This window comes from Tamandua tetradactyla, chromosome 18 (genome assembly GCF_023851605.1).
Source record: "Tamandua tetradactyla isolate mTamTet1 chromosome 18, mTamTet1.pri, whole genome shotgun sequence".
In the NCBI taxonomy this organism is placed as follows: Eukaryota; Metazoa; Chordata; class Mammalia; order Pilosa; family Myrmecophagidae; genus Tamandua; species Tamandua tetradactyla.
In genome coordinates this window covers 1220627-1247273 of record NC_135344.1, presented here as the reverse complement: position 1 = coordinate 1247273, position 26647 = coordinate 1220627, and the positions used below count along the sequence as shown (strand labels likewise).

General features: G+C 49.1%; 1 protein-coding gene across 14 annotated transcripts in view; it reads left to right on the top strand.

Annotated features, from left to right (window-relative positions):
- The first annotated feature begins 10814 nt into the window (after positions 1–10814).
- The window catches only part of LOC143661907 (period circadian protein homolog 2-like), an 80314-nt gene continuing 64481 nt past the window's right edge, over positions 10815–26647 (top strand). For 2 of the 14 annotated variants that reach the window (XM_077135148.1, XM_077135147.1), the window contains exons 1-5: positions 10831–11126; positions 15015–15276; positions 18055–18090; positions 19969–20068; positions 23221–23329. In XM_077135148.1, the coding sequence (XP_076991263.1) occupies positions 15068–15276; positions 18055–18090; positions 19969–20068; positions 23221–23313 (438 nt within the window). In that variant the 5' untranslated portion in view covers positions 10831–11126; positions 15015–15067 and the 3' untranslated portion in view covers positions 23314–23329. The other 12 variants (XM_077135145.1, XM_077135144.1, XM_077135149.1 and 9 more) reach the window with 11 other exon arrangements.

Genomic DNA, 26647 nt, shown 5'->3' with positions numbered 1-26647 from the left:
GTTATACAGAGAAGATAGGATTTAGCAAATGAATAGGAATGCTGAATCATTAAACTGATATCTCTTTTAGTCTCCAGTATCTTAGAGCAGCTAGACGTAAAAACTTAAAACTGTGGAATTGTAACCCATGTCAAACTCTGAAATATGTTCTACAACTAATTGTGGTGCTGTGGTTTGAAATCTATTGCTCTTTTGTATATATGTTATTTTTCACAGAAAAGAAAGAAAAAAGTCAATTGTGATAAAAAAAAAATCTCATAAAGAAAATTTCAGAAAAAAAAAGTAATATCTCACCACCCTTCCCCTCTCTACATGGGACATGACTCCCAGGGGTGTGGACCTTCCTGGCAATGTGGGACAGAAATCCTAGAATGAGCTGAGACTCAGCATCAAGAGACTGAGAAAAACCCTAGAATGAGCTGAGAATTAACATCAAGGGATTGAGAAAACCTTCTCGACCAAAAGGGGGAGGAGTGAAATGAGACTGTCAATGGCTGAGAGATTCCAAACAGAGTTGAGAGGTTATCCTGGAGGTTATTCTTACGCATTAAGTAGATATCACCTTGTTGTTCAAGATGTAGTGGAGAGGCTGGAGGGAACTGCCTGAAAGTGTAGAGCTGTGTTCCAGTAGCCATGTTTCTTGAGGATGATTGAACAATGATATAGCTTTCACAATGTGACTGTGTGATTGTGAAAACCTTGTGTCTGATGCTCCTTTTATCTACCATATCAACAGATGAGTAGAACATATGGAATAAAAATAAATAATAGGGGGAAAAATGTTAAAATAAATTTAGTTTGAAATGCTAGTGATAAATGAAAGTGAGGGGTAAGGGGTATGGTATATATAATCTTTTTATTCTGTTATCGTTTTATTTCTTTTTCTGTTGTCTTTTTATTTCTTTTTCTAAATCGATGCAAATGTTCTAAGAAATGATGAATATGCAACTATGTGATGATATTAAGAATTACTGATTATATATGTAGAATGGAATGATATGTTAATGTTTTTGTTTGTTGTTAATTTTTTAATTAACAAAAAAATAAAAAATAAAAAAGTAATATAAATTAATCCATTTTTCCTGGCATTTTGGCTCTGAAATATCTCCAGATTTTTAATTTAATTATGGCTTATTTTCACATCTTCATATTGCATAACATGAACATAAACAAATTACTAAAATTTTTTTTAAAAATGCTCACCTTAGTACCTATGTATCTATGGACATACATTAGGTGCTTATGTACATGTAGAGACCATATAAAAGCTTATCACAGAATATAGGAAGGACACTGCAAACGGAGGGAGGAAAACCAGCACTGCCCACAGTCCCCATGAAAGCTGGGCCTTCCTTTCCGTGCCTCCTCTGCAGACACTCACACAGACACACCCCCTGGAACCCTAGACTGCTGGTAACTCATCCACCCGACCCCAAAGGCGCGTCCTTCTGTTTTCTCCTGAGCTGCAAATCTGCGCCCCTCGGGGAAGGGGGGTTCAGGCCCAGCCTCCCCATGGCGGCCAGTTCTCACCACCCTCCCGTCGCCCGGCCTCCGGGACTTCCGCTGACCTCTCATGGCCTTTGACCCAAGGGCTGGACTCGGTGTGGGTCAAGGTCAGCCCTGCCTTCCGCTCTCCACGCAGGGACGGACTCTGCATCCTGCAAAGCACCTGTAGCCGGTGGCCCAGACCCCTCCTTCCCCTGGGCCCGGGCTGTAGGGCCCCCTCGGTGCTCAGGTTTGCGGCCATGCAGAGCCGCGGGGCTGGGCCACACGCTGGCCTCCTGCGCGGTGCAGGCCACAAACCACGGCCAGGAGCCATGTTCGAAAACCCAGGCGGCTGGGCCCCCCGCCGCCGCCAGCTGTCCCTGCTGTACGATGACCGCGTGGCTGAGCTGACGGCGACAGCAGTGCCTTTCAAAATGGCCTTCTAGACACTGGCCTTCGGGGGGCCCGTCCATCCTCGCAGCCGATCGAGGAAGGCCTACCCTTCCTGTGTGGGTAGGCCACGCGGGACCGAGCGCGGGGTGGGGGTGGGGAGGCTTCTCCCAGTTGGGTGGCCTGAGGAGGCGTCAGCACCTTCCTGACGACGCCACACTGGCGGCTGGAAATTGGCCCCGGTGGGAGCATTTACGTCACAGACGTACTGCAGCCGGCCGCTGGCTGTCCCCACTGGCGCTACCCCAGCACGTGTGGGTTCCGGCTGGCCCCTGCCAGAGGCCCCTCCCCCAGGAGCCCGCCCCGCCTCACCTTCTTCCCCTAGGCCGGCGGGTTGCGCACTCCTGCGCGGTCCTCCCGGGTGGACATGAGCCAGGGGGGCAGGGCCCTTGGGGCAAAGGCTGGTTCCTGCCAGAGCTGGGCCACAACGCCCCTGCCCCGCCATGCTGAGACCTGACCAGGTTGCAGGGCAGGTCGGTGAGGGCTGGGGAGGGCAGGTCTGAGGACAGCAGGCAGCAAACGGCAAGGCCCCTGCTCCTAGCGCCTAGCAGGACAGGCTGCCCTCCACCTAGAGGGGAGCTGGGCGTCGGCCGGCTTGGAGGCATCAGGGGGAATCTGGAAGTCTGGGCTTTTCAGCTCATCTGAGGCCCAACTGTCCGCCCCCGCCTCTCTGGCTCCTGACCTTGGCATAGGAGACCTGCCGAGGCTGTGACTTGTGTAACTCTGCACCCCCCCTTATAATCAGATTCTAGGTCCTCCAGGGGCCACAGGAAACAAGTGTGTCCTTTAATGCTGCCGTGGAGGTCCTAATGCTTCCAGAATTGGCCTTCAGTTGACAATTAACTGTCCTAAGCTGATCATTTCCTTCTTTCGAGGTCTTTGATAGGGACAGCAGGAGCTGCCCTTCCCTGTGGCCATCAAGTCTATCGGGTCCCCTGAGCCCCAACCTGCACCCCAGCGACAGTGAGGCTGCCCCACAGGCATCACCAGCCAGGACAATGTTTCTGTGGAGGGCCAGAGACAAAACAGTTTAGTCTGTGCTCTGTAGCCTATTTTCTTTTTCCCTCTCCTTTCCTTATGAAAAATGTGAAAACCATTCTTAGCACTTGAGACACATAAAAACATGTGGTGGCTGCATTGGGCCTGCAGACCGTAGTTTGCTGACCCCCAGTCATCGCAGCCCCACCTGCCACTGGGAACTAGGGCCTGTGGCTCTGAGACCATTGGGCAGTTCAAGTCCAAAGTCAAATTTTGAGGGTGTGCTTCCCAGAACTGTTTCCAATATCAACCATCTTACTTTAAGATTCCTGGAAAACATGGTGTGAGGATAGGCTTGAGAACAAGTGCTGTAATCCTACCTGGGATGGGGGGTCACATCCCCATGGAAACAATCAAAAGATCCCACCCAGCAATATTGAATGAGGATTAGATGACATTGCTTTTCTGGGATACATAATAGCTTCAAACCGGCACAGGCAGAGAATAAAGAATTATTTGGAAAATCCCTTAGGGGACTGTGGAGAAAGGAAGAAATATTTAACTTCCCATCTGGGAAATTTCTGATATTCTTATAAGCAGTGAAGACAACAAATTCAATAAGCTGGGCCCTCAGTCTTGCAGTTTGCCCCTAGGAAGCTTATTCCTGCAAAGGAAAAGCTAAGCCTACTGATATTTATGCCTAAGAGTCACCCCCCAGAGAACATTTTCTGCTGCTCAGATGTGGCCTCTCTCTCTAAGCCATGTCCGCAGGTGAACTCACTGCCCACCCCCTTCATGGGACATGACACCCTAGGTGTGAATCTCCGTGGCAATGTGGCACCTGACTCCCGGGATGAGCTGGGACCCGGCATCACGGGATTGAGAAAGTCTTTTTGACTAAAGGGGGAAGAGAGAAATGAGACAAAATAAAGTCTCAGTGGCTGAAAGATTTCAAGCAAAGTCAGAAGGTTATCCTGGAGGTATTGTTATGCATTATATAGATGACCCTTTTTAGTTTATGGTGTAATGGAACAGATGGAGGGAAGTACTTGAAACTGTTGAGCTGTGCTCCAGTAGCCTTGATTCTTGAAGACAACTGTATAATTACATTGTTTTTATTGTGTGACTGGGTGATTGCGAAAGCCTTGTGTCTGATGCTCCTTTTATCCAGGGTATGGGCAGATGAGTAAAGTAAACAAATAATAAGGATAAAAAATAAATAATAGGGGAGATAAAGGGTAAAAATTGGGCAGATTGGAACACTGTGGGTCACTAAGAGGAAGGGGTGGGGGTATGGGATGTATGAGTTCTTTTTTTTTTCTTTTTAGTTCTTACTCTGGAGTGATGCAAATGTTCCACAAATGATCATGGTGAAGAATTCACAACTATGTGATGCTATTGTGAGCCACTGATTGTATAATATCATCAGACTGTACATGTGTAGATATTTCTCAATAAAAATATTAAAAAAGAAAAAGTGCTTTGTTGGGGGCAGCAGTCCCAGACAGCGGAAGGGAAGGAGGTGGGAAGAAAAGGCCAGGGGGGCATTTCTGTGCTGGGTCCCGCTTCCTGGTGAGCAGCATGGGGCAGGCGGGAGCCCTGCACTTTCACGTGCTCTGGACACAAGACCCTCCAGACCGGCCAAGCAGGGCAGTGTACCTGAGCGACAGGGAGCTGCCCCGTGGGCCCTCTCCTGCTTCCCACGTTCCCGGGGTGGGTCAAGCTTGGCCCCACATGGCCGACTGCGTGGACAGGAAGCCCTCCAGCAGCACCTCTGCACTGACCTTTCTTGGGTCATTGGTGACAGCCACCAGAGCTCCCATGTGCAGCCCGCTCAGGGATGTCAGGGATCCCTCCAGCATTGAGGGGTCTCCCAATTCCCTTCCTCCCCCTTGTAGGGATTGGTTGGTTGAGTAGGAGCTGGAAGAGGACAGAAGCACAAGCAGTGTCTCTCCCCATGCCACTTCCCACCTGCTCCACATGACCCCAGGCCGCCCGGGGACCTGTCACCACCCTACGGAGCCCAGTCAAACCCTCTTGCTGTTACCCCAAGGTGCTGGTCTTGGGACAAGTGGTGCTTTTTCCACATTGGGCACTGTCAGTCAGGTTCATGTGCCAACTTGGCCAGGTGGTGGTACCTGTTTGTCTGGTTGGGCAAGTGTTGGCCTGTCTGCTGCAATGAGGACATTTCATAGAATTAAATCATGATCACATAGACTGCATCCACAGCTGATTCCTTTTGTAATCAGCTAGGGGGAGTGTCTTCTGTAATGAGTGAAGCTTGATCTAACCACTGGAGCCTTTTAAGGAGGATTCAGAAGAGACAGTTCTTCCTGCTTTGGCTGGTGAGTCTCTCCTGTGGAGTTCATCCAGACCCTCCATCAGAGTCCTCAGCTTCACAGCCTGCCCTGCGGGTTGTGGACTCTGCATTCCCGTGGTCACATGAGACACTTTAATAAATTTTATATTTGCGAGTGCTCCCTGTAGATTCTGTTTCTCTAGAGAACCCTAATAATACAGGCACCGAGGAGCAGTGAAAGGCCAGGCAGGTCACCGAGAGGGGCAGAGGTGCAGTACAAAGTCTCACAGGCCTGGACTCAGGTGGAAGGCCTGGGGCGCCCCAAGCTCTCATCATCATAGAGACAGGCCTCAGGAGCCGGCTGGTGGGATGGATGCACCAGGGGTCCCCAGGGGGGCCTGCACCCCTGGCCACTCCCCCCAACCCCACGAGGCTTTATGAGTCAGCAGGAAGGCAGGAAAGGGCAGGGAGCACCTGGCCAGCCAGGGAGCCTGCTGGTTGGGGAAGCATGCAGGTGAGTGGGAGGGAGGGGTGTGGGGCAGGGCCTTGGCTGCCCCCTGCTATGCCAGCTTGTGCCAGGACAGGGAGGGTGCCAGGAGGGGTGCTCCGAGAGAGGCCTTAGTGGGGCACACTCCTGAGGATGTCTCGCAGAAGAGGAGGGGGACGTGGACTGGTACCTGACAGAGGTGTAAGGATTAAATAAAAGAACGTAAGTCAAGAGCTAAGCAAATTCCTAAACAAGTGAGCGCTTGCTCAACTGCAGCTCCTCCACAGGGCACGGGGTGCTGGGAGGTTCACGTGGTCTCCCTTCTTTGGAATGTCACCCCAGGACCACTGGGGTGGGGTCTTGTTGGTCCCCCAGGGCATGCAAGACCCCTGAACCTGCTACAGGACAGCCATGTTTGGGGGTGTCAGTCAGGACACCCCTGAGCACCATGCCCGGGAGGCTGGCAAAGTGGAGCAGGGGGGGACAGGGCAACCCCCCAAACTGGCTGAATGGCACCCCGGCCATGGGGAGGGAGCCCCACCCTCTGAAGGACAAGGCACGATGGATGCAGGGTTCTTGGCCCCCTCCAAGACAGCGAGAGGCGCTGAGGGCTCTGGGGGGGGCTCAGCAGGACAGGGGAGACAGTCTCAAGTTCCCAGGAAGGGCGGCCAGGAAGCAAAGGGAACTCCTGAGCACCCCCGGTTCCCCAGAGTGCATGGCTCTCCTTTCAGTTAAATTCTTTGTTTTCTTTTATGGCCTTTTGACCAGGAAGTTTGAGGTTTGAATCCTTTCTCAAGTGACATGATTACAAAGAGCTTCTTGGATGCAGTCAAAGCCAGGCCTTCCAGTTGCAAACAGATAGTAAGAGAAGTCAGTCCAGAACGTATTTTCTCATCGGATGGAGAGTAATGAAGAGAAGATTTACAACATAAAGGCAGGATCTCAGGGCACCACTTTCTAAATTCATTTATATTTTTTGTTTTAAAATATGATAATGGGGCAGGCAACAGTGGCTCAGTGGCAGAGTTCTCATCTGCTGTGCTAGAGACCTGGGTTCAATTCTGGAGCCTGCTCGTGCCAAAAAAAGAAAGAAAAAAACTACAATGATGAAGCAAGCAAATTGGTACAGAGAATTGTATAACAGAGATAAAGCTAGGGGAGTTTATTTGCATCTATTCAAAAAAAACCAAAAAGATTCTGGGGTACAGTATTTTAAAATAATAATTACCATGGAATAAAAGCTCACTGGACCCATTTATGATTTTTAAAAAAGCTCTCACAACTAACTACAATAGAAGGGGACTTTCTTTATGTGATTGCCGCTGATAGCTTCAGCCGGGCCGCGCGACCGGTACACTGGGTGGGTTTGGGGCGAGCTCGCAGGAATTAACCTGGGTAAGCTGGAGCCGGCGCTTTCCCCAGCCGGCGGTCACCAGAAGTCGTCACTCAGGCCAGATGCGGGTTTTAAGCTTTTATTGTTACACTCCGGGATGGGCCACCCGGAACCCGAGGAGTGAGACGTCTGGGGTCCGAAGACCCCGGGGCTCGGACGACCCAGAGCGGGGTAAGCGTGGGGCTTAAGTACTCTCGGGGAGGGGTAGAGTCTTGGGCACACACGTCAGGAAGGGACAGCCAATCACACAAGGCAGGAGGCAGTTGCTAGGCTGAGGGCTTAGGTTAGGTATAGAGGAGTGAAGAGAATAACAGGAAGGCTTGTGGTTTAGTGGTGAGCTACAGAAATGGGCGGTCTACAACAAGAGGGGGAAGGGGGGAACAGAGAGGGGGGTTACAGGTACGGAGGGCAGAGAGTGAATGTAGAGAGGGAGAGAAGGATTAAAAAATTTTAAGCATGGCTAGGCTCCAGTCCCTGAGAAATATGCCACATGTGATAAAGGATGTCTACAAAAAAAAAAAAACAAAACACGTTATAATGCCCGGCTTTCATGCAGGAGACCTGGGTTCGATTCCCAGACCATTTACCCAAAAAAAAAAAAAACCCAAAAACCAAACACCTGAGGCTGACGTCATGGAACACTGGGACAAGGCCAGAAGCAGGAAGCTCAGTCTCGACACTCCTATTCAGCGCTGACCTGCTGGTTCTAGCCAGGGCACAAGTGATTTGATGTGAAGATGTCTTTTGCCAAAGGCCACCAGGAAGATGGATACCCGGCTCTCTGGACAGTTTTGTGCCAAGACACATCGGTCCCTGTCCAGAGGGTCTTCTCCAGGGCAGGTGAAGCGAGGCTAGGGCTGCACATCCATTGCTGATGGTTCAATCCTGAGTTCTCGGGGCAAGGCCGAGAAGTGGGTAGCACAAACACATGCACACGTGTACAGGTCTGCCAAAGCACAGATCTATGTTTAGTTTTTAAAACCTAGCCTGCTCAGTAGGCGGATGTCACTGTGCAGCTAACATCTTTGCAGGGGTCTACCAGACCATGCACATCCAGGAGAGACACCTGCCCTGGGTCACCTGCCTGGCTCAGGTCCTTTCCCATCACTGGAGGCAGGGTCCCTCTCCCCTGGCCACAGCTGCCCAAGCTCTCAGGTCCACCTCTGGAACTGGCTGAGGTTCTCCCTGCCAGGAGCTGTCACGCTGCCATGCCCAGGGTAGGTGGGTGTGAGCAGCCATGGACCAGCAGCAGGCACGAGGACAGAAGGGGACTATGGGTCAGACGTCCTCATCTCCCACAGGGGTGTCCCTAAACTCACGTAGGGGGCCAGAAAAAATGACAGTGCCTGTCCATCTCCGTAGAGAGAATTTTCTGTGTCGCCACCCCACATTCTCCCCCTTAGCCTGCTGTTCTTTGCCTTCATGACTCGGGCCCACCTAGCAGACCCCACAAACTGCGTGTCAGCACAGTACGTGGCACAGAGTGGCTGCCCAGTAAAGGGCTGGCTGACTGAGTGCATGAGCGAATGTGAGAGCCAGTGAATGGTCAGGCAAGGCATGGGGGTCTGGGCACAGAGGGGCCCCCAGGCAGCACCCAGACATGGGTGGGTGGGGCCTATGGGAGCTACTCCATTGGCAGAATGGGCTAGCAGGAATGGGCTGGGCAGAGGCAGGGCTGCCTTTGGCCAGGAGGCCTACGAAGGCTGAGGCCAGAGGTCAGCAACTTCCATGGCCAGCACTGCCCAGCAACTGGGGACCCTGGTTCCCCACCCAGTTGCTGAAGAGCTGGCTTCCTTCTTCCCATCCTGGCTCCCCCAGAACCAAAAGCAATTTCCCTGCCCAAGAGCCCTGTGCTGGAGAGAGAGCTGGTCCTAAAGCACTTCCAGGCCAGTGTAGGCTCGTTGGGAAAGGATTCATCCCACTTCTGCCTCCAATCTGACTCCCCCAGTGTGCACACACACACACACACACACACACACACACACACACACACCTGCTCATTATGGAGCCTCAACAAGTGGCATTGGCCTCGTGGCCCGTGGCCCTGCTCGTAGGTATTGGAGCCCTGCAGCATTCTCCTTTGGACCTGGGCAGGAGGCTACTGGGCAGGCCCATCTTGGGGTGCTTGCACCCCAGCACAGAGCAAAATGGCCTCCAAACCTTCCTTATCACCCCTCCCACATCACAAACTCCTTGCAGGCAGGGATCCCATGAGATGCTGATTTGCATGCCCTGCCCCCCCAGCACTCGCCCATCAACAATTATTTGTGGAGCAAAGGAAAGTTTCCAAAGACCAGAAAGAAGAAACTAGCTGTGTGTCCCTGCAAATAGATCAATTCTAAAGAGCCCTGGAACCCCATATGTTTGATAGTTTCCAAAATAAATGGTTTCACTAGCTTTCTACCAGATTTATTGGTGGAAAATGAAAACGCTAAATTTAGGAAAGAAGTATTTAGGAAATTATTAGGCCGCAGGCCAAAGAAGAGCAGGACCAAGGAAAAGCTGAGCATGCAGGCAAATCCGTGAACGTTTCAGTTGTCTCTTCCCAGAACAATGGTCACCACCATTGACGTCAATGCCTGTGCAGAGACAAAAGGGCTTTTGGGTGTGTGCAGGGTGCAGCTGGGCCTGGATTTTCTTGGCATTCGCCTGTGTGTGTGTTTTAGGGAGAGCGGGCATGGAGAGTGTTGAGGTGTCAGTGTCAGAGAAACAGGGGAGGGGTCACTGTGCTGCAGGGAGCCACAAAACAGGCATCTGGGGGTTTACCTTGGCAGGATGGACCCATCACCTACGTCTCTGCCCCACTGTGCATCTGTGTCCAGAGAAGTTGCACACACACCTTGTCAAGAAGAGGAAGAGAAGTGGCTCACCCGATTTCTGAATGTGGGTTAGTGAGGTTTGGAGACGTGTAGCTCAGTTGCCTGCAGGCTACCGGGTCAGTTTCCTTCCCTGGTCCCCAGGAGGGGCAGGACCAGGAAGGGTGGAGGGAGGTGCTGCAGGGGGGCTCCTTGGTAATCCCTAGAAGCCTGGCCTCCCCCATCAGACCCACCCCCCGCCACTGACTTCCCAGCTGCCTTGGAGCTTGTAGGCTGTGCCTCATCCCACTCACCCTCAGAGCTGCCGCCTCCATCATGTCTCTGGGGATGAGGCAGGCTCGCCTTAAGGTACAGCTCCCTTCACCCAGTTAATCGAGTATTTGTATAGAAGTGGCCTTTTCCGGAGCAGTCCCTGTCCTCCGGATGGTACTGTTTGGTGCAGGCAAGGGCATCCCCCTATATTTCTCTCTCCAATAGGTAACAGCGGCCCTCTTTCCTGAGCCAAAAATTGCGACACGTTTTCAAACACAAGGAGGGCCCTTGGAAGCAGAGTCGCCTGGGGCCTGGGGCCTGGAGGCAGCCCCTGGGCGTCCAGTGGGGCGTGCGGGGGCCCTGGCACCTTCCCCGGGCGGCCTGCGCGCGGGTCCTGAACGAGTGGGAATATGAATGAGTGGGAAGGAGAGGCTGAAGGCTCTCGGTCCCCGAATGCGGCCGCGTCGGGGTGGGCTCCCGCGCGGCAGCCGCTTCCCGGGGAGAGGCACGCAGAAACCTGCCGCCACGCAGCCCCGCGGCCATCCACCCCCACCCCCGCCCCGCAGTGGTACGAGCCACTCCGCGCTCCCCGAGCGGGCCGAAGCGCCGAGTCCTGAATGGAAAACGCCGAGGCCGGAAGTGGAGGGGAACTCTCGAGAGGAGGTGAAGGGGGGCCGCGTCTCCATTGAGAAACCAACGCGGTGAACATGGAGTTCCACGTGCAGCTTATGTAAAGAGAGCGACAGGCGCCTTAGCCAACGCGCTAGAGCGGCTTGCCGGCCCGGCCCCCCAGTATGCAGATGAGGCCTCGTGACGGCCAATGGCCGGCGTCGGGGGCGGGCCCGGCACGCACCATCAGGTTTTCCACTATGTGACAGGGGCGGGTCGGCGAGTTGGCTGCGGAGGCGCGGGCAGGTGCCGGTAGGCGCTCGGTGGGCGGCGGGCGGCGGAGGACGCACCTGAGCGGTGAGTGGGGCCGCGGCCGCGCACGGGCTGGGCGGGCGCTGGAGCTGGCTGGGCCGACGTGGTCTTGCAGCCTGCCCGGAGCTTACGTAACCGCGGCCGGAGCCGGGTGGGCCGGGCGAGTCTCGGGTCCGCGCTGTGGGCGGGGCGGGTCCGCGCCGGATGAAGATCTGGACTCCGGGCTCCGGCCCGTCTGGGGTCCGCGCTGGGTCTGGGCGGCCCGGGGCATCGGGCTCCTCCTGACCGCGGAGACGGGAACTGAGAGTTCTCTGACCCCTCTCGGTTTGAAACGGCGTCGGGGTCGGGCGCACAGAAGCGGACAGTGTTATCAGCACGCGTGGGGAGAGACCCCTCCTTTGCAAGTCAGGAAACTGCAGATCAAGTCCAGAGAGTTGAGGCAGCCTGGCCGAGGGCACACAACTACTGAGTCACCACCATACTGGACTGTCCTTCTTTAGATGATTTTTTTAAGGAAGCCCCTCTCCCCTGTCCCTGTGGAGATGTGCATGGGCAGGCCAAGACCACTGAGGGTGGGTGCCCCTGTCCTTGGAGCATGGAGGGCCCGTGGGGGGCGGCTTCCTGCTCTGGGGCCAGAGAGCCAAGTCTTGGACAGGGAAGGGCCCCCTGGGAGAAGAGCCAAGGCCACTGATGGGAGCCTTTGCCGTGCCCCGGGCACTGGCCTATGGGCTTGACATGGACAGCCCCTGGGGCCCTGGAATTGGTGAGTGCAGTGAAGAAAGGCCCTGTGCCAAGCCAGACCCGGACACTCTCAGGGCAGGGCCTCCACTGATGTTCACCCCCTTTGCCCCCCACCCCCGGCTTTCCCCCTGGATTCATTCCCTCTCCCCACAGTGAGCTGGCAGGAGGGCCTGTCCCCAGGAGGGGTCTCTACTTGATGGTGGAGCAGCACCCCTCTGGGAGGGATACAGAGCGGGGGCCACAGCCTCCCTCCCCTCCAGGGTGACAGGGTGACGGATGGTGACTCGGTTGCCAGGGTTTCTGTAGCCCACACAGCCAGGCTGGAAAGCTGATTCATACTCCCTGAACGACGGAGCCAGGAGGGGGCTGGAAACCATCCAGGGCTTGACAGAAGGGGAAAATGAGAAAGACCCAATAAGTGCTGACATCAGGCCCAGGGCCGTGTCTCCAGGGTCTTTCTCTCCTGAGGGTCTCCATGTGGGTCAGCATGGGCTTCAGAGCTCCTGTGAACCCCATAATGAGTGCGGACTCCCAAGTAGGCTGGCATTTTGGAGGAGGGGCCTCCGGGCCCCCCTGATGTTGAAAGCCCGGCAGGGTGGCAGAGCCCTCACTGTGACTGTCCCATGCAGCAGGGCCACTCGCTGCTCCCCGGTTTCTGGTCCAGCACAGGGCTCGAGGACTGGACTCCACCTGCTCTCAAGATGAAGGCTTTAATTGGAAACTGAGTTTTTAAATCCAGGGCTAATCACTTTGTGGAAAGTGAATGAGTGAAACAAGGAAAATAAATCCACTTATTCTTTGTAGAGTGAAAGCTCTATGATGTGCCCTGGAGTGGGGTGGGGGTCTGCTGGGCTGTCCCGCAGGCCACCTGGTAACTATCACCCCCACCTCCCAGCTATTCCAGGGCGCAAGAGTGGAGGGGGGACGCATAGCCTGCTGCCAGCCCGCTGCATCGGCTCCCCCGCCCGCCCTGGGTCTCGAGACCTCGCAGGCCCCACAGGTCCTGGAGTGGTGGCTACAGGCCCAAAGAGCACCCTGCTTCTGAGCAGGCATAACCTTTTCAAAAATAGTATATTTGGCAGAACTAACTGGAAACACAGTGCTGCAGCTGTTCCGACACTCTGCCCCTGCCCTGGCGGAAGCTTGCCCACCTGCGGACCCAACAGAAAACCAGAAGGTGTGGATGGGGCCTCTGATGGGTGCTTTCAGGGTGCCCTGAGCCCCTGGGCTTTCCTCCAGGGACTTGAGCCCTCCCTGCCACAATGTGTGCTCTTCTGTACACTTGTTGTTGGATCTGCTACATTGTTTCCAAGTCTAGTGCAAATTAGAAGCAGGGGCGGGGGCAGGGTCAAGGCCATGGCAGGGCCATCTGAGCTCCTCCGGGTGGGGGGGGTGGCCACACCGGGAGATCTGGTTCAGGTTCACTGCGTTCAGAGATGCTCCTGAAGAAACAGTTCTTCCCAGAGCAGGTCAGGTCAGGAAGCCTTGGTTAGGTAAGACGTGAACCCCAGCTTCCTAGAAACGCCATTGCCAGAGCAACCTCTCCTAAGCAAGCCAGGAAGCTGACGTCTCTGCATTTTTGCTGGTTTGCAGCCTTTGTGTTGTACACGCTTACGGTTTTCAGGGGCAGAGCCCAGAGTGCTTGAAGGGGCCTCAGTGTGGTTGAGATGCTGCCCGACCACCACATAGGCCGCTCCTTCCCTCCCCATTGGACAGCGGCTCCCGTCTCCCAGCTCCCACTGTTGCCATGGAAGTGCCATGTTGTGTTGCAGGACAAACTTTTTCTCCAGATTCTGGCAGGCTGGCCTCAGGGAATTGGCCTCCTTATCAGGAAGCAGTAAACTGCTTTCAGGTTGGGGATCAGAAGATGTCCCTGGGCTGGCAGGCAGGGGACAGGCCATCTGATTGTGCTTGAGGCAGGCTAGGTGGGGCTTCCTGGGGACAGGGTGACTGGGCGCAGGGCTATGCCAAGTGACGTGTGACATTTCCGCGTGGACTCAGTGGCAAGGCCATGGGCCCTGCTCTCTGATCTCCTTAAGCCCCGAAGTGCAGGAGCTTTTGCCAGACCCGGTGGACATGGTGGAGGGAGGCGCTGGGGCCCAGAATGAGCTTTTATTCCTAAATGTTTCTTTTTGCTACTTATTTTGGGAAGCACTGACTTACATGAAAGTAGAGAGGCTAGTGTAATGGGCCTTGAACCCATCAGCCAGTGGCCGCTGACGTTGGCCGTCTGGCTGCTCTCTTTCCGTGCCTCCTCCATATTCCCCGATGATGAGCTCACCAGGGGTGGCACTTTCTCAATGGCCCTCTGTCCAATTGAGGTGTGGCCAGGTGGCCGGCTTCAGCCCCTTTTCTTGGGTCTGAGTGTTCTCCCCAAGCAGACAGAGTGGACGGGCCTCTGCGAGGGGCCACCAGGGGGACTCAGGAGGCCCAGGAGGTGCAGGCTCATGCCAGTGGCTTCCAGGCCACCCTTTTCCCTCTTGGGGCCCCCAGGGTAGTGGAAGCCCAGGTAAGCCTCTGCAGAGACAGGGGGCAAAGTCTGCTCTGACCAACCCCTTGGCTTTGCTGACTTGGCAAAAGGAGGTTGGTCCATTAGAGCTGCTGGTGCTAAGAGCCACCTTTTTCTAGAACCCTTGAAGTTCCTAATGAGTTTGGTTCCATTTGTGCTTGCCTGACGCCCTTTGCAAAAAGGGTTCTCTTCTACCTGAGGTAGCTTTGTGGCCCCGAGGAACCAGATTCCAGTAGGTGTCGGGGTGAGAACCAGGCAATCAGGGAACCCGAGGGCATGCGTGAAGGCCAAGGGCCCCTTGGGGTACTGCCCCCTTGATGAAGCAGTCTTTACTGCTGGAGTGGGGTTATTGTGCTGAGCTCTGAGCCCTCCAAATGCAGGCCAGCAACAGCTCCTGTGGTGATGGAACCTCTTCCCCTTTATTACCTCCCTTGCATCCCGAGTTTTCCTGGAGTGGATCACAGTGACTCTGCATGAGGTGCTGTGGTCATCTGCTGGCCGGGCAGCGGGAACACAAGGCTGCCGCATCCCCTACCTTCCCCTTCTGCTATGTGGGGCTCAGTAACTGAGAACCAAGGAAGTGATGTCCTCACAGCTGATCGCCGACAACTGCCGCTTTGTTTAGTGAAATGTGGAGGTGTGTTCAGTGGGGTACCTTACTCGACCCCCCCGTAATCCTGCAGGAAGTGAGACCTGAAGACCTTTCTCTCCCCGCCAGCCGAGTTGTGCAGCCACCATGAAGGGCTTCGCTGACTTCGCTCCCCGCCCCGGCGGCCCCCCGCAGGAGCCCCGGGAGCCCCAGCCCGGCTGGACACTGCTGCAGGGAGACGTCGATATGGGCAGCAGCGTGAACAGGAGCGACACCCACGAAAACGGTTCTGCGGGGCGGACCTCACAGGGCAGTGACAGCAGTGACAGTGCGAAGGAGCTGTGCGGCTGCCAGAGGTAGGGCCAGTGGGCATGACGGGGTCCACGGGCGGTTTGGGCTTTTTTGGTAGTCTGATTGCTTCTGTAACCTTTACATCATGAGTATCAAGTTTTTCAAGAGTTCTGAAAATTGTATTAACTCAGAACAGCCAATTGGCTGGGGTTCGTGCTTCGTCGGCGATGCCGCTGTCTGTCTGGAGTGGCACATACACGCTCGCTGAGTGCAGAGAGGTGGGTCGGCTGACCTGGCGGACACCCACTCACACCCACTCACACCCATGCCAGGCAGTTTATAGGGAAAGATTTTGCTCCTTCAGACTTGAGTTTCCAACTCCGTCTACTTAGGTTTTCTGATACATGAATGATTTACGTTCCAGCTTTCTCTTAACCTTGTATTTTTTATAAAAATTGTCCTAACCTGGTATGAACTTGCCTGTCATCTCTGTTGGGTAGAGGGGTGGGGAGAATTGGATGAAATGTGTCCTGAGTTTTGCTGTTACATTTTATGCTTGCAGTCCAGATGCCTTCAGCCTGATGATGGGAAAGTCTGGGCACAATCCATCTACAAGTGGCTGCAGGTAGTCTCCACTGGAGACACACATTTAAATGCTCTCAGTTGCCCAAGAAGACCTAAAGCTCGAGAAAGAATAACTGAAATGTCCCAAACCAGAGACTTATTCTTTACTCCCTTAGATCTGTAGGGGAATGGGAGGGTTTGTCGTTGGAGGGGAGTTTGGGGGGCACTGTGACTCTCATCAAGCTTCTGCTGGAGTGCGTTAGTCCACACAGCTGTCCCTTTTGGCCCCAACCTAGGTCCTCCACTGACCACATCCCACATCCTGTGCAGTGGCCCCAGCTGTGGCTCCAGCCTCAACCACCCCCCTGCCCGGCCCCTTTTCCCCCAGCTCAGCTCTCGGCAGACCTAGTTGAACTCTTAGACATGTCCATCAGGAGCACTCCCCACCCTTCGGGGGTCTATAACAAACTTGCCCCACACCCACAGACGAGGCCCTCTGGGCTCCCCATTCCCTGATTGCCTGTGGCACTGGGCAGCCAGCTCGCTGTCCCAATGTGAGCTCACCTGGCCCTTTCTGTTTGAATACATCTTGCACTCTGGGGCAGCCAGGATATATTTTTCTTTTGGCATGGGCAGGCTCTGTGAATCAAATCTGGGTCTCCAGCACAGCAGGTGAGAATTCTGCCACTGAGTCACTGTTGCCCACCTGGTAGGCAGGATTTAAACCCAGTTCTGTTCAATTCCAAACCCCACATTCTTTCCTCTTGCTCACTTTGCACCATCTGATGAAGAGAAAAATCTGTCAACAAATTTACATATTACCTATAGAGCTAGATTGCAAATTCATTATTTATTCTTCAGCTCTTTTATTTTCAAGTCTGCACAGATTTCCTGTTCAACAGAATCTGGCTTTGTTCATCAGGCTGAGGTTGAGTAAACCAAACAGAAGTTGGCATGATTTAACTTTTATGCTTACAAAACTCTGGAATAACTAGTTATAAATTTCTTCTTATCCCTCCCCTCTAACTGTCTTTGGAAAATAAAGGATTGCAAACTGATCTGCTGCTTGTTCTTTGATTTTCATTGTATTCTTTTTGGATTAAGAGTTTCCAATTTCCTTGGGAGGAATAAAATATGCACATCAATATCCTAAAGAATATCAATATCATGACAGAGAGGAATCAATTAAATAAGTAGTTACACTCCATCAGAAGTGCTAGGAAGGAAGGCAGGATAGAACAATAGAGATAATGTGGCAGGTGTGGATTCAGTGGTTCTGTTACTCATTCACTCACTTGTGTGTGTTGACTGCCTGTTTGCAGGGTGCTTCCTATGACCTGGGGACAATACCTGAGTAAGATAACACAGGCAATTAAATAAGACACGATGACACCAGACATTCCAGGATGAATAGTTGATACTCCCATCCCTTCCAGAAGCTCAGTCCAGCCTGGAAAACCACTGATGAAGTCATAACAGTGCAGTAAACTCTCTAGCAAAGAAAGTGCAAAAACTCCAGGAGCTCAGTGCCCGAGGGGTGTGTATATCTGGAATGGGGAAGGCATGGGTGTGAGCACTTGTGTCAGGCACTAAGGCCAATCTTATCGGCCATGTCGGGTGTGAGTGGTCCACATGGATGATGCACAGACCGTGCACTGCACGCATCAAGGAGGCACTCTTCAAAGAGATTGTGTGATTAACTGCAGGCCTTAGAACTGCACGGCACCACCTCCACAGCCACACTTTGAAGCCCTATTGGAGTTTTGGAGCTATTGATTCTGATTAATATTATTTTGAGTTGAATTATTGATGGAGTAGGGAATGACTGTCAACACAATCTCTTCAAAGGTAAGGACCCATAGAGGAATACTTCTGGACCATTGCAGTAGTGGGCAAAAGCAGTAATTGTAATTGGACTGAGATTTGCAATGGCAGAGGTAAGTGTAGGGTGTGAGGTAGGGGAGTGGCTTCAGTTTTGTGGGGCTTGAAACTTTCTATATTTGGGGAAGGAAATAGTTTGGATAGAGTAATGAATAGGTACTTAGCTAGTTTGAAAATTTAATTAGTATACAATAGTTAAGGGAAGTTTTATGAAAATAGGCTTAGAGAAAGATCTGAAAAAAAATATGCACTCAGAGTGGTTATCTCCAAGTCAAAGTCAATTACTTAATTTTTCTGTCTCTTTTTTTGCTCTATCTATATTATAATATTTTTGTATGCAAAGAGTGTGAATTACCTTTATTATTATTATTTTTGTTATTATTTTTTAACATGGGCAGGCACCAGCAATCGAACCTGGGCCTCCGGCATGACAGGTGAGAAAACTCTGCCACTGAGCCACCATCGCCCACCCAGAATTACCTTTATAATAGGAAAAATAAACAATAAAAGTGACAATTAAAAAACATTTGAAAAAGTGCAATAGAAAATAAGACCTAGAGGTGAAGATTAAAATATGGGAAGAGGTCACAGGAGTGAGGCTTGGGGTAGGCAGGGGAGGCTTCACACTAATGATGAGCCTTGAAAGAAAAGGGGAAGTGGGGGTGGGGGTGGGTGGAGGAGTGGGGGAGGGGGTGAAGAAGGGAATGGACATTTCTTGAGCCCTCACTCTATACTGAGTGTTTGCATGTCTTATCTCTTTTAATACTCACCATGATAAGGTAGGTTCTACCTTCAACCCATTTTCACTTGTGTAAGTGAAAACAGAAGACGAGGCTCCAGAAGGCTGAGGATTTGAGCTTGGGCATCAGTGCTTGCTAAGCAGTTGCAAGCCTTTGCTTCTGGGTAAATTTCATAAATGTCCTGGCTCTGATTCATGTATTTACCTGTGTAATGTCTGTATTTGTGTAATGTCTGTGCACAGACTAGATTAGGAGCTCTTTGGGGGCAGGCCTGTGTGTACTCTTTGCTGTGTCTACAACCCCTAGGAGGGAACTATGCAAAGTTTGTATGCATACAAACTGGGAACTGGGCTCAATTAACTGACTGAGGGAATGAAGATATATCTGGGATCATTCATTTTTGTACTTTTCACCTCATGGGGTGTTGAGAGAGATTCAGATGAGATGAGAGACTTGGCAGGAGTTTGTAATCTGTAGACTTATGCATCTGTGCAAAGTGGTTTTTTTTTTGTTTTTAATTTTTTCTTCTGAAGACTTTCCTTTACCAGCTTTTATAAGCCAAATGAAGTGTTTTGGAACTGGTGTCATGCTTGTTTCAGGAATATATAATCTAGAAACTCTTGAAATGTAGTAGGAAAACAAAGCATTTGTTTGTTCCTAAACTGATTTCTTAAGAGATCTTTTTATCCTTAATGGGAGCATCAGGGTTTTCTCATCTATATTTGTTTTTCAAAATGATTCTGAACCATCTTTTATTTCAAACAATGTATGAGATCATATGGAGGCCATGTGAGCTGAGATCTGTAAGGCACCTACCATTAGTCCCTAATGTATATATTAGAAAATGTCCATTTTTCTATTTCTATGTCAAATTCAAGGAGCTGAGTGTCCTTTTTCAGAATTACGTGAGGGTAGAAGAATCACAGTTGGATATATCTGTGGGTTACCACAGAATGATGTTAATCAAACTGCATTCACAGTCTTAAAAAAACCTTTATTTTTATTTATTTTCCTGACTGTGATGGCAAGAATGTCAATTTTGTAGTCAGGTGGACTTGGTTTGAATCTGACTTTGTCACTTTTCACCAGTGTGACTTTAGGCAAGTTTCTTGCCTATCTTTAGCCTCAGCTTCCTTGACTTGTGACCTAGGAGCTATTCTGCCCTCCTGGTAGGACTGTTGCAATGGAGGAACGGAAATTATGTACACAGCCTGACTGACAGAGTTCTTGCACCAAGATAACCCTTAATAAATGGAAATTATCTTCTTTGTCTACTTTTCAAAATTATGGCTGGCAACTGATAGAGATCTACCTAAGATGGTGTCATGGTCAGGTTCATGTGTCAACTTGGCCAAGTGGTGGTACCTGTTTGTCTGGTTGGGCAAGTGCCAGCCGTCTGTTGCAATGAGGACATTTCATAGAATTAGATCATGATCATGTCAGCTGCATCCACAGCTGATTCCATTTGTAATCAGCCAAGGGGAGTGTCTTCTGCAATGAGTGATGCTTAATCTACACACTGGAAGTCTTTTAAGGAGGATTCAGTTGAGACAGGCTCTCTTCCTGCTTCAGCCAGCAACCCTCTCCTGTGGAGTTCATCCAGACCCTCCTTCAGAATCATCGGCTTCACAGCCTGCCCTGTGGATTTTGGACTCTGCATTCCCACAGTCACGTGAGATACTTTCATAGATTTTATATTTGTGAGTGTTCCCTGTTGATTCTGTTTCTCTAGAGAACCCTAACTAATACCAGTGGAATACATATTCTTAATCACCTGCCTGGGGCTCGGGGACAATCAAGCTCTTTTGAAATTTTAGGTGAAAGATAAGCTTATATCGTGTTTCCCCCCAGGTGTATAGGGAAAGCAAAACCAAATTATGGAGAGTTAGGAAGGCAAGCTCTCCAAAGCCTAAAAGATGAGACAGAAACATCTCTGCTACTTGGGATCTGGGTTGCTATCCAGCTCCAAGAAATAATCCTGGAAAAAAAATGGACAGGACAGGTAGTCTCACTTTTGTTTGAACTAGTCCATTCATCCATTTATTCATTCATTCGTCAAAAGCTTACTGAGCCTAGGCAATGAGTCAGACACTTAGTTAAGTGTGGAATTTACAGTGATGAACCACAGTCATCCTTTCCCTAGGGAGATCACAGGCTGTGCTCATCTATATCCTTCCCCCTCTCTTGGAGCCATAACTGGGTCGCTGAAATCTAGGAGAAGCCCTGGGTATGAGATTGTGCTCCAAACCTCCAAGTGAGAATTGATCTAACTGCAGTCTGGAAGCACTGTGGCAGGCCTCTAAGCCCCTGCCACATCCCCCAGGTTCCCTGGATATGGTTCTGTTCCTATAGGTGCTGCTTCTAGTCTCATTCCTGCTGTTATTCTTCTCTCTGCATTACCTGAGAGGGATCAGCACTTCTCCTTAACCCCAATAAAAATAAACTCCATCTGGAGCCTTAGTGATATTCTAATTTTTCTAGATTTTTAAGTATCTCACAGTGGAGATGGAGGGGCATATTGGGTGAGGTCACCCAGTGGCCAAAAAACTTGTTAATTTTTTTCATAGGATGTCTTCTCCAAAAAATTCTCACTTAGCTACGAACACCCTGAATCTCTCTTTTCCCTTCTATGGTAATCATCATACCCACAAACCATGACCCAGGTTCACTGTTTCCAAGCCCTTCTCCTGTCATCTCATCTGCAATTTGCATCCTCACCACCTTTTTACCATGTAATACCTTCTTAGAAGGTAGTGGGGAATTGGGAATGACAAATATTTTTTTCCTGGTCAAAAGTAAGTGAACTTTCCTTTTATGTAGATGGGTTAGCTCAGGCAGGAGGGACAAACCACTTACAAAGGATGGGCACCAATTTCCCAGCCAGTGGCCTGGCCCCTGCCCCCAGAGTGCCCTGTTCTAGTTACTGTGCCATTCCTTGCACTGTTCTGTGATTGTCCTGTGGTTTGTGGATCTGTAACTGAGTCCTAGTGGTTGCAGCCTAGGGGACAGGAGGATGGGTGCTTTTAGGAGATGTGCCAGGGGGCTACAGAGCCCCATGGAAAAGGACCAAAGCTGTCTGGATCAACAATGAAGAGCCCCAATGTTTGGGGCCTCCTTGTGCCCAAGGACCAGTCTTCTGAGGGGCAGCGCCAGTGGCTACACCCCTTGGGAGATGATGGGGATGGGAAACATTAAGAAAGATGGGCTGTTAGAAGTTAGAATGAATCTTTAAGCTCTTTTAAAATCATTCACTCATTTATTCATTTTACAGATACCTACTCTAAGACAGGCAGTGTTCTGAGCACTTGGGATATGCCAGTGAACAAAACAGATGAAAAGCACTGACCTTTTGGAGCATATAGACCAGCAGGGTGGAATGCAGGGAGAGAATAAATACATGGATTATGTATAATTACAAGATGCAAAAAGTACATGGAGCATGTTAGAGGGGTTCAGGAACACTGGTGAGGGGAGATAAGTTGCAGTATTGGTTCGAGCCCAGAATTTCTGAAGTTTTACAAATGAGCAGAACACCTATGTAACTTTGTGAGATATGGTATCCCTAAGGCTGCACCCATGGCCTCCATGAGATATGGTGTTCCTAAGGCTGCACCCACGGGCCTCTGTGAGATATGGTGGCCTTAGGGCTGCACCTACAGATTCTGTATTGCCATCTTCCAGGTTCAGGGTAGGGTCCCATGTTCTAGTCTGCCTCTGAGGCTTATTTTGGCCAATGAAATCTGAGTAGAGACTAGGCCCATACAGTCTGGAGGAAGCTCTAGGAGGCACCCCGTTCCCTTCCCACTTTCTTGGTGGCCCTGCTGCTCAGGACTTGGCCAGTCGGTCTCCTGGGTGGCTGTGATTGAACAGAGCTTCCTTGCTGACTTACATTGGATGTGCATCACGAGTCAGAAACCAACTTCAGTGGTGTTAAGCCTTCTAGCCCAACCCAACTAAGACATGGATTACAATTCTCACTTGAATTCAAATGGTCTGAAAAAAAAATGGTCTCAGAAATGAATTGCAACCCCATCAATTAAATAATCAGACACATTCTAAACTCAATGGCAGATAAAACAACAAATTAGAGAAATTAAATCTATTATTTTATCAATTTATTTATCAAGATAAAGATAAGTTGAAGCAAATATACTTCATCTTATGGTTTTAGTTACAAATGCATACCTAGTAAAATCTTAGTGTAGTACAAACTGGAAGTATTGCCATGAGTGCCTATCTAGAATTAAGACTTTGGAGTCAGAAATACCTGGATTAAGTTCTTGGACCTGCCACCTGCCATGGGGAGATCTTGGGCAAGTGACGTCACTTTGCTGAACTTTAGCTTGCTCGTCTGTAAAATGGAAATATTCTACCTTTGACATGGGGGTGGTTATGAGGATCAAATGAGTTAATATGAAGGGTCCATATCCAAGTACAAGCTGAGGATCCAGGTGAGCAGTCATAATGATTAGGAATTCTGTTGCCAAATGGATTATAATATCAGCAATACTATGAAGAATATTTCTATCTTTTTGTTGCTGCAAAATTTTACAAGTTGCAAGCATACAATATGTTTTATAAATATTTGGTACTCTCAAATGAAGCTACTTTATAAGATATTGTTGAAGAGTTTTTTAAAGGTTTATTATAACAGATAGACCAGCAAGCACAGATGAATGACTCACATGAATGCAATGATTTTGGCTGAATATCACTCAGGTGCACACACATACACAAAATCAGATTGCATGTCAAGCACCTGTGCCTCAGTTGATCATATATGGTTTCCTGGCACTTATGGGTATATTACACCATTTCTTACAGCCCCATTATTGCAAAAGGATAAAAGAATATAAGAACTTACAAGAAAAACATCACAAAGAGGAACTTCATTTGGAAAGTGCTGATCTGGTATAATCACCCCATTTTTCAGGTAAGAAAACTGAGCCTTATATGCAAACAAACTTTCTCAGGATTACACAGACCCTGTCACACAAGGAAAAACTCAGCTACCTTTTTCTCCTTTACTTTCCCAATATGCTATAAACTCTGGTGGGATTTGTGCTCTTAGATCTGTACCCTTAGGATTAGAAATCCACAGTCTGCCTTTTCCTCACCTTTTGTCAGTCATGGAAATGAGGTGTTGTTGGTGTGATTGGATGGAGGAAATGTTGCATTCTAGTAATCCAGGAGGGAAGCAGTGGATTGGGGAGACTGGATATACTTTCCAGGGGGCTGAGCTTGCCAGGGCGTCAAGTACTGGGAACACAGGCTTTGACACAGTAAAGAATAAGATTTAGATCAGACAAGATACTTCTAGTATTGTGAAGTGGGAAATGACATTTCTCTGCTCTGATATCCCTGAATCTACAATAAAGTTTTGACATCACCAGATGTGTAGTTCCAGTGGATTATTTTTTCTTGGAAATTGGCAGAAAGCATAGTTGATATAGCAGGTATGTAAGTGGGAGAGGAGATTGATGGGATTAAGAGGAAGAGAATTTGGGAAAATCGTAAGGAAGTCTGGACTTAGGCATGTTTATAGATTGGAGTGGAGGAGTTGAGTTACATATACTTAAGTCTCTGAGGTCCTAAGGGTACACTTTTTATAATACTTTTACTTTGCATAATGATTTCATATTCTTTCACAAAGACAAATGAACAAAGTGTGAGATCCATATGGCAGGAATTTATTTCCTCATATTCCTTGGAGGTTCAGGAAGAGTAATTGATATGCACAGGAATATATAAGTGATAAGTGGTAGAGCTAGGACTAAAAGTAAATCAACAATGATATTTTATGGGTGTGATGTCCTGTACTCATCTTGGATGCTTGAATTCTCTCACTAATTGTGATGGCTAATTTGGTATGTCAATTTGGCTAGGTTATGGTGTCCAGTTGTTTGGTCTAGAAACCCTGGCCTGATTGTTACTGTAAAGGTATTTAGTGGAGAGATTTTCATTTAAAATCAGTTGATTACATCTATGGCTGATTGCATCAATAATCAACAAAGGAGCTTGCTCTTAGTATTGAGAGAAGTCTCTCATCCAAAGAGTTAGAGGTCTTAAAAGCTAGAACTGAGGATTTCAGAAGTCGGGAAGAAAAATTTCTGCCTCTTCTGCCAGCATGGGGACTTCAACTGTACATTCATCACAGTTTCAAATTTGTGGCCTTTCCTGTGAATATATATATATCTTTATACACACACACACACACACACACACATACACACACACATGCACACACACTGATACTTCCTCTCAATTCTCTATCTCTGGAGAATCCTGACTGACACAATAATAATATCAACTTTCTGCCTCCATTGGAACACAGACACACTGCATGTCCAATAGCATCTGGCCCTGCAGGCATCTTTGTAGGATGATGAGAAGATTCTGGGATTCTCTTACTGATTGTGTTTTGTAAGTTTTACCAGTAGAGCTTTATTTTTTAATCCATGCCATAAGACCTTATGGAATCTGACCTGAACAATGTTTTATGAAAACACGTGAGGGGTAAACTCTTTCAGTCCTTTTCTGAAAATATCTTAATTTCACCCCAGATCTTCAATGATAGTTGAGCTGGGTATAGCATTCTAGTTTGAAAAGTCTTTTCTCTCAGTACTTAGAAGATACTACTCCTTTTCTTTCTGGTTTCTCCTTAGTGAGTTTTTTTCCTTGTGTGACTTATTTTGTTCTAAGCTGATCCCTCAGGAATTTTTGAGTCTATGAGTAATTTTAAGTTAAATTCTAGTTTGAGATTCCCACATTATATAGGACATGTAATTTCAGGCTCCACATTACTTTGTAGAAACTTACAGGTTTGAGGTTCAAAAAAATTTATGGGAAGTATTTTTTTTCTCCCTGTGCATTGTCTTACTTAAAGCGAAGCTTTCTGTTTGTTTTTATGGACTAGTATTTTACCAGTCCTCCTTTCAAGGTCTGACTTTATGCATAGGTATCATTTTCAGGTCCCTGCCTTATATGGGTCCAGGGCCACATCTTCTGTCCTTACATGTGCATTGGAAGCCAAATACCTGGCCATACCTGGTAAAGGTGAAGTTCTGAAACTATTACATGCTACCAGGACTCGCATGGCATAACATTCAGGCATAGAGTTTCTTCTCCATTATTAACACCTCAAGATTTCCTTTAGGTGCTGTAATTTTGGGTAAGGTGTCCAGGGAAGGAATTATGGAAAAGCAGTATTTGTGTAAGGATGGGTAGAAGATGAGGAAAAAGGGTTGGGGAGCATTTCAGGGAAGGGCAAATCCTTGGTAGTGGCAAGTATGGACACTGTATTCCAGGAATGTTAAGGAGGTGAGCAGTGCTGCAGAAAGTGGGTGTCAAGGTAGGTAAAATCAGGATGTTATGGGAGGTGGAAGGAAGACTGTGTAGAGCCTTGAAAGCCATCATAAGGACTTGCTTTTACCTCAAAGGTAATGGAAGTGAAATGAGCAGATATATTTTGTAATAGAAGCCCTTAGCTGCTTTGTAGGGAATCGATTAAAGGAAGACAAAGGTATAACTGAGAGAGTAGTTTTAATTTTAATACATAACAAAATAATCCAGTTGAGAGGACATGATGGGTTCAATTAGAGGGATAATAATGCAGCTGGCCAAAAGTGGTTCAATTTTAGATTTATTTAGAAGGTTGAGCTGTACAGCTTATAACAGAATAAGCATGGCATATGAGACAAAAAGAAGAGTCAGGGTTTATTTCAAGGATTTTTGTTCTGATCAACTGAAAGAATTTAATGAGATGAGGAAGACTTTTGGAGCAGCATATTTAAGGGAGACATTCTAGGAGTTTGAATTTGGACCAGTTAAGTTTGAAATGCATGTTTACATCCAGATGAGTTGGTAGTTGGATATAAACATGTAAGGTTTAAGAGAGATAGTCAGGCTTAAGATTTAAACCTATTTACAGATCAAGTGTAAATCCACATGACTGGATAAAATTATCAAGGGAGTGAGTCTAGATAGAAGAGAGATGTAGAGCATGAGCCCTGAGGCATGTCATCATTTACAGTTTGTGGCGATGAGAAAGATCCAGCGAAGGGACTGAATAGTAGTGACCAGTGAGGCTGGAGGAAATCCAGGTGTTTTGTTTTGCTACACCTGCTGGAATGCAGATACCAGAAATGTGTTAGCTTTTATAAAGGGAATTATTAAATTACAAGTTTACAGTTCTAAGGCCATAAAAATGTCCAAATTAAGGTATATAGAGAAAGATACCTTGACTCAAGAA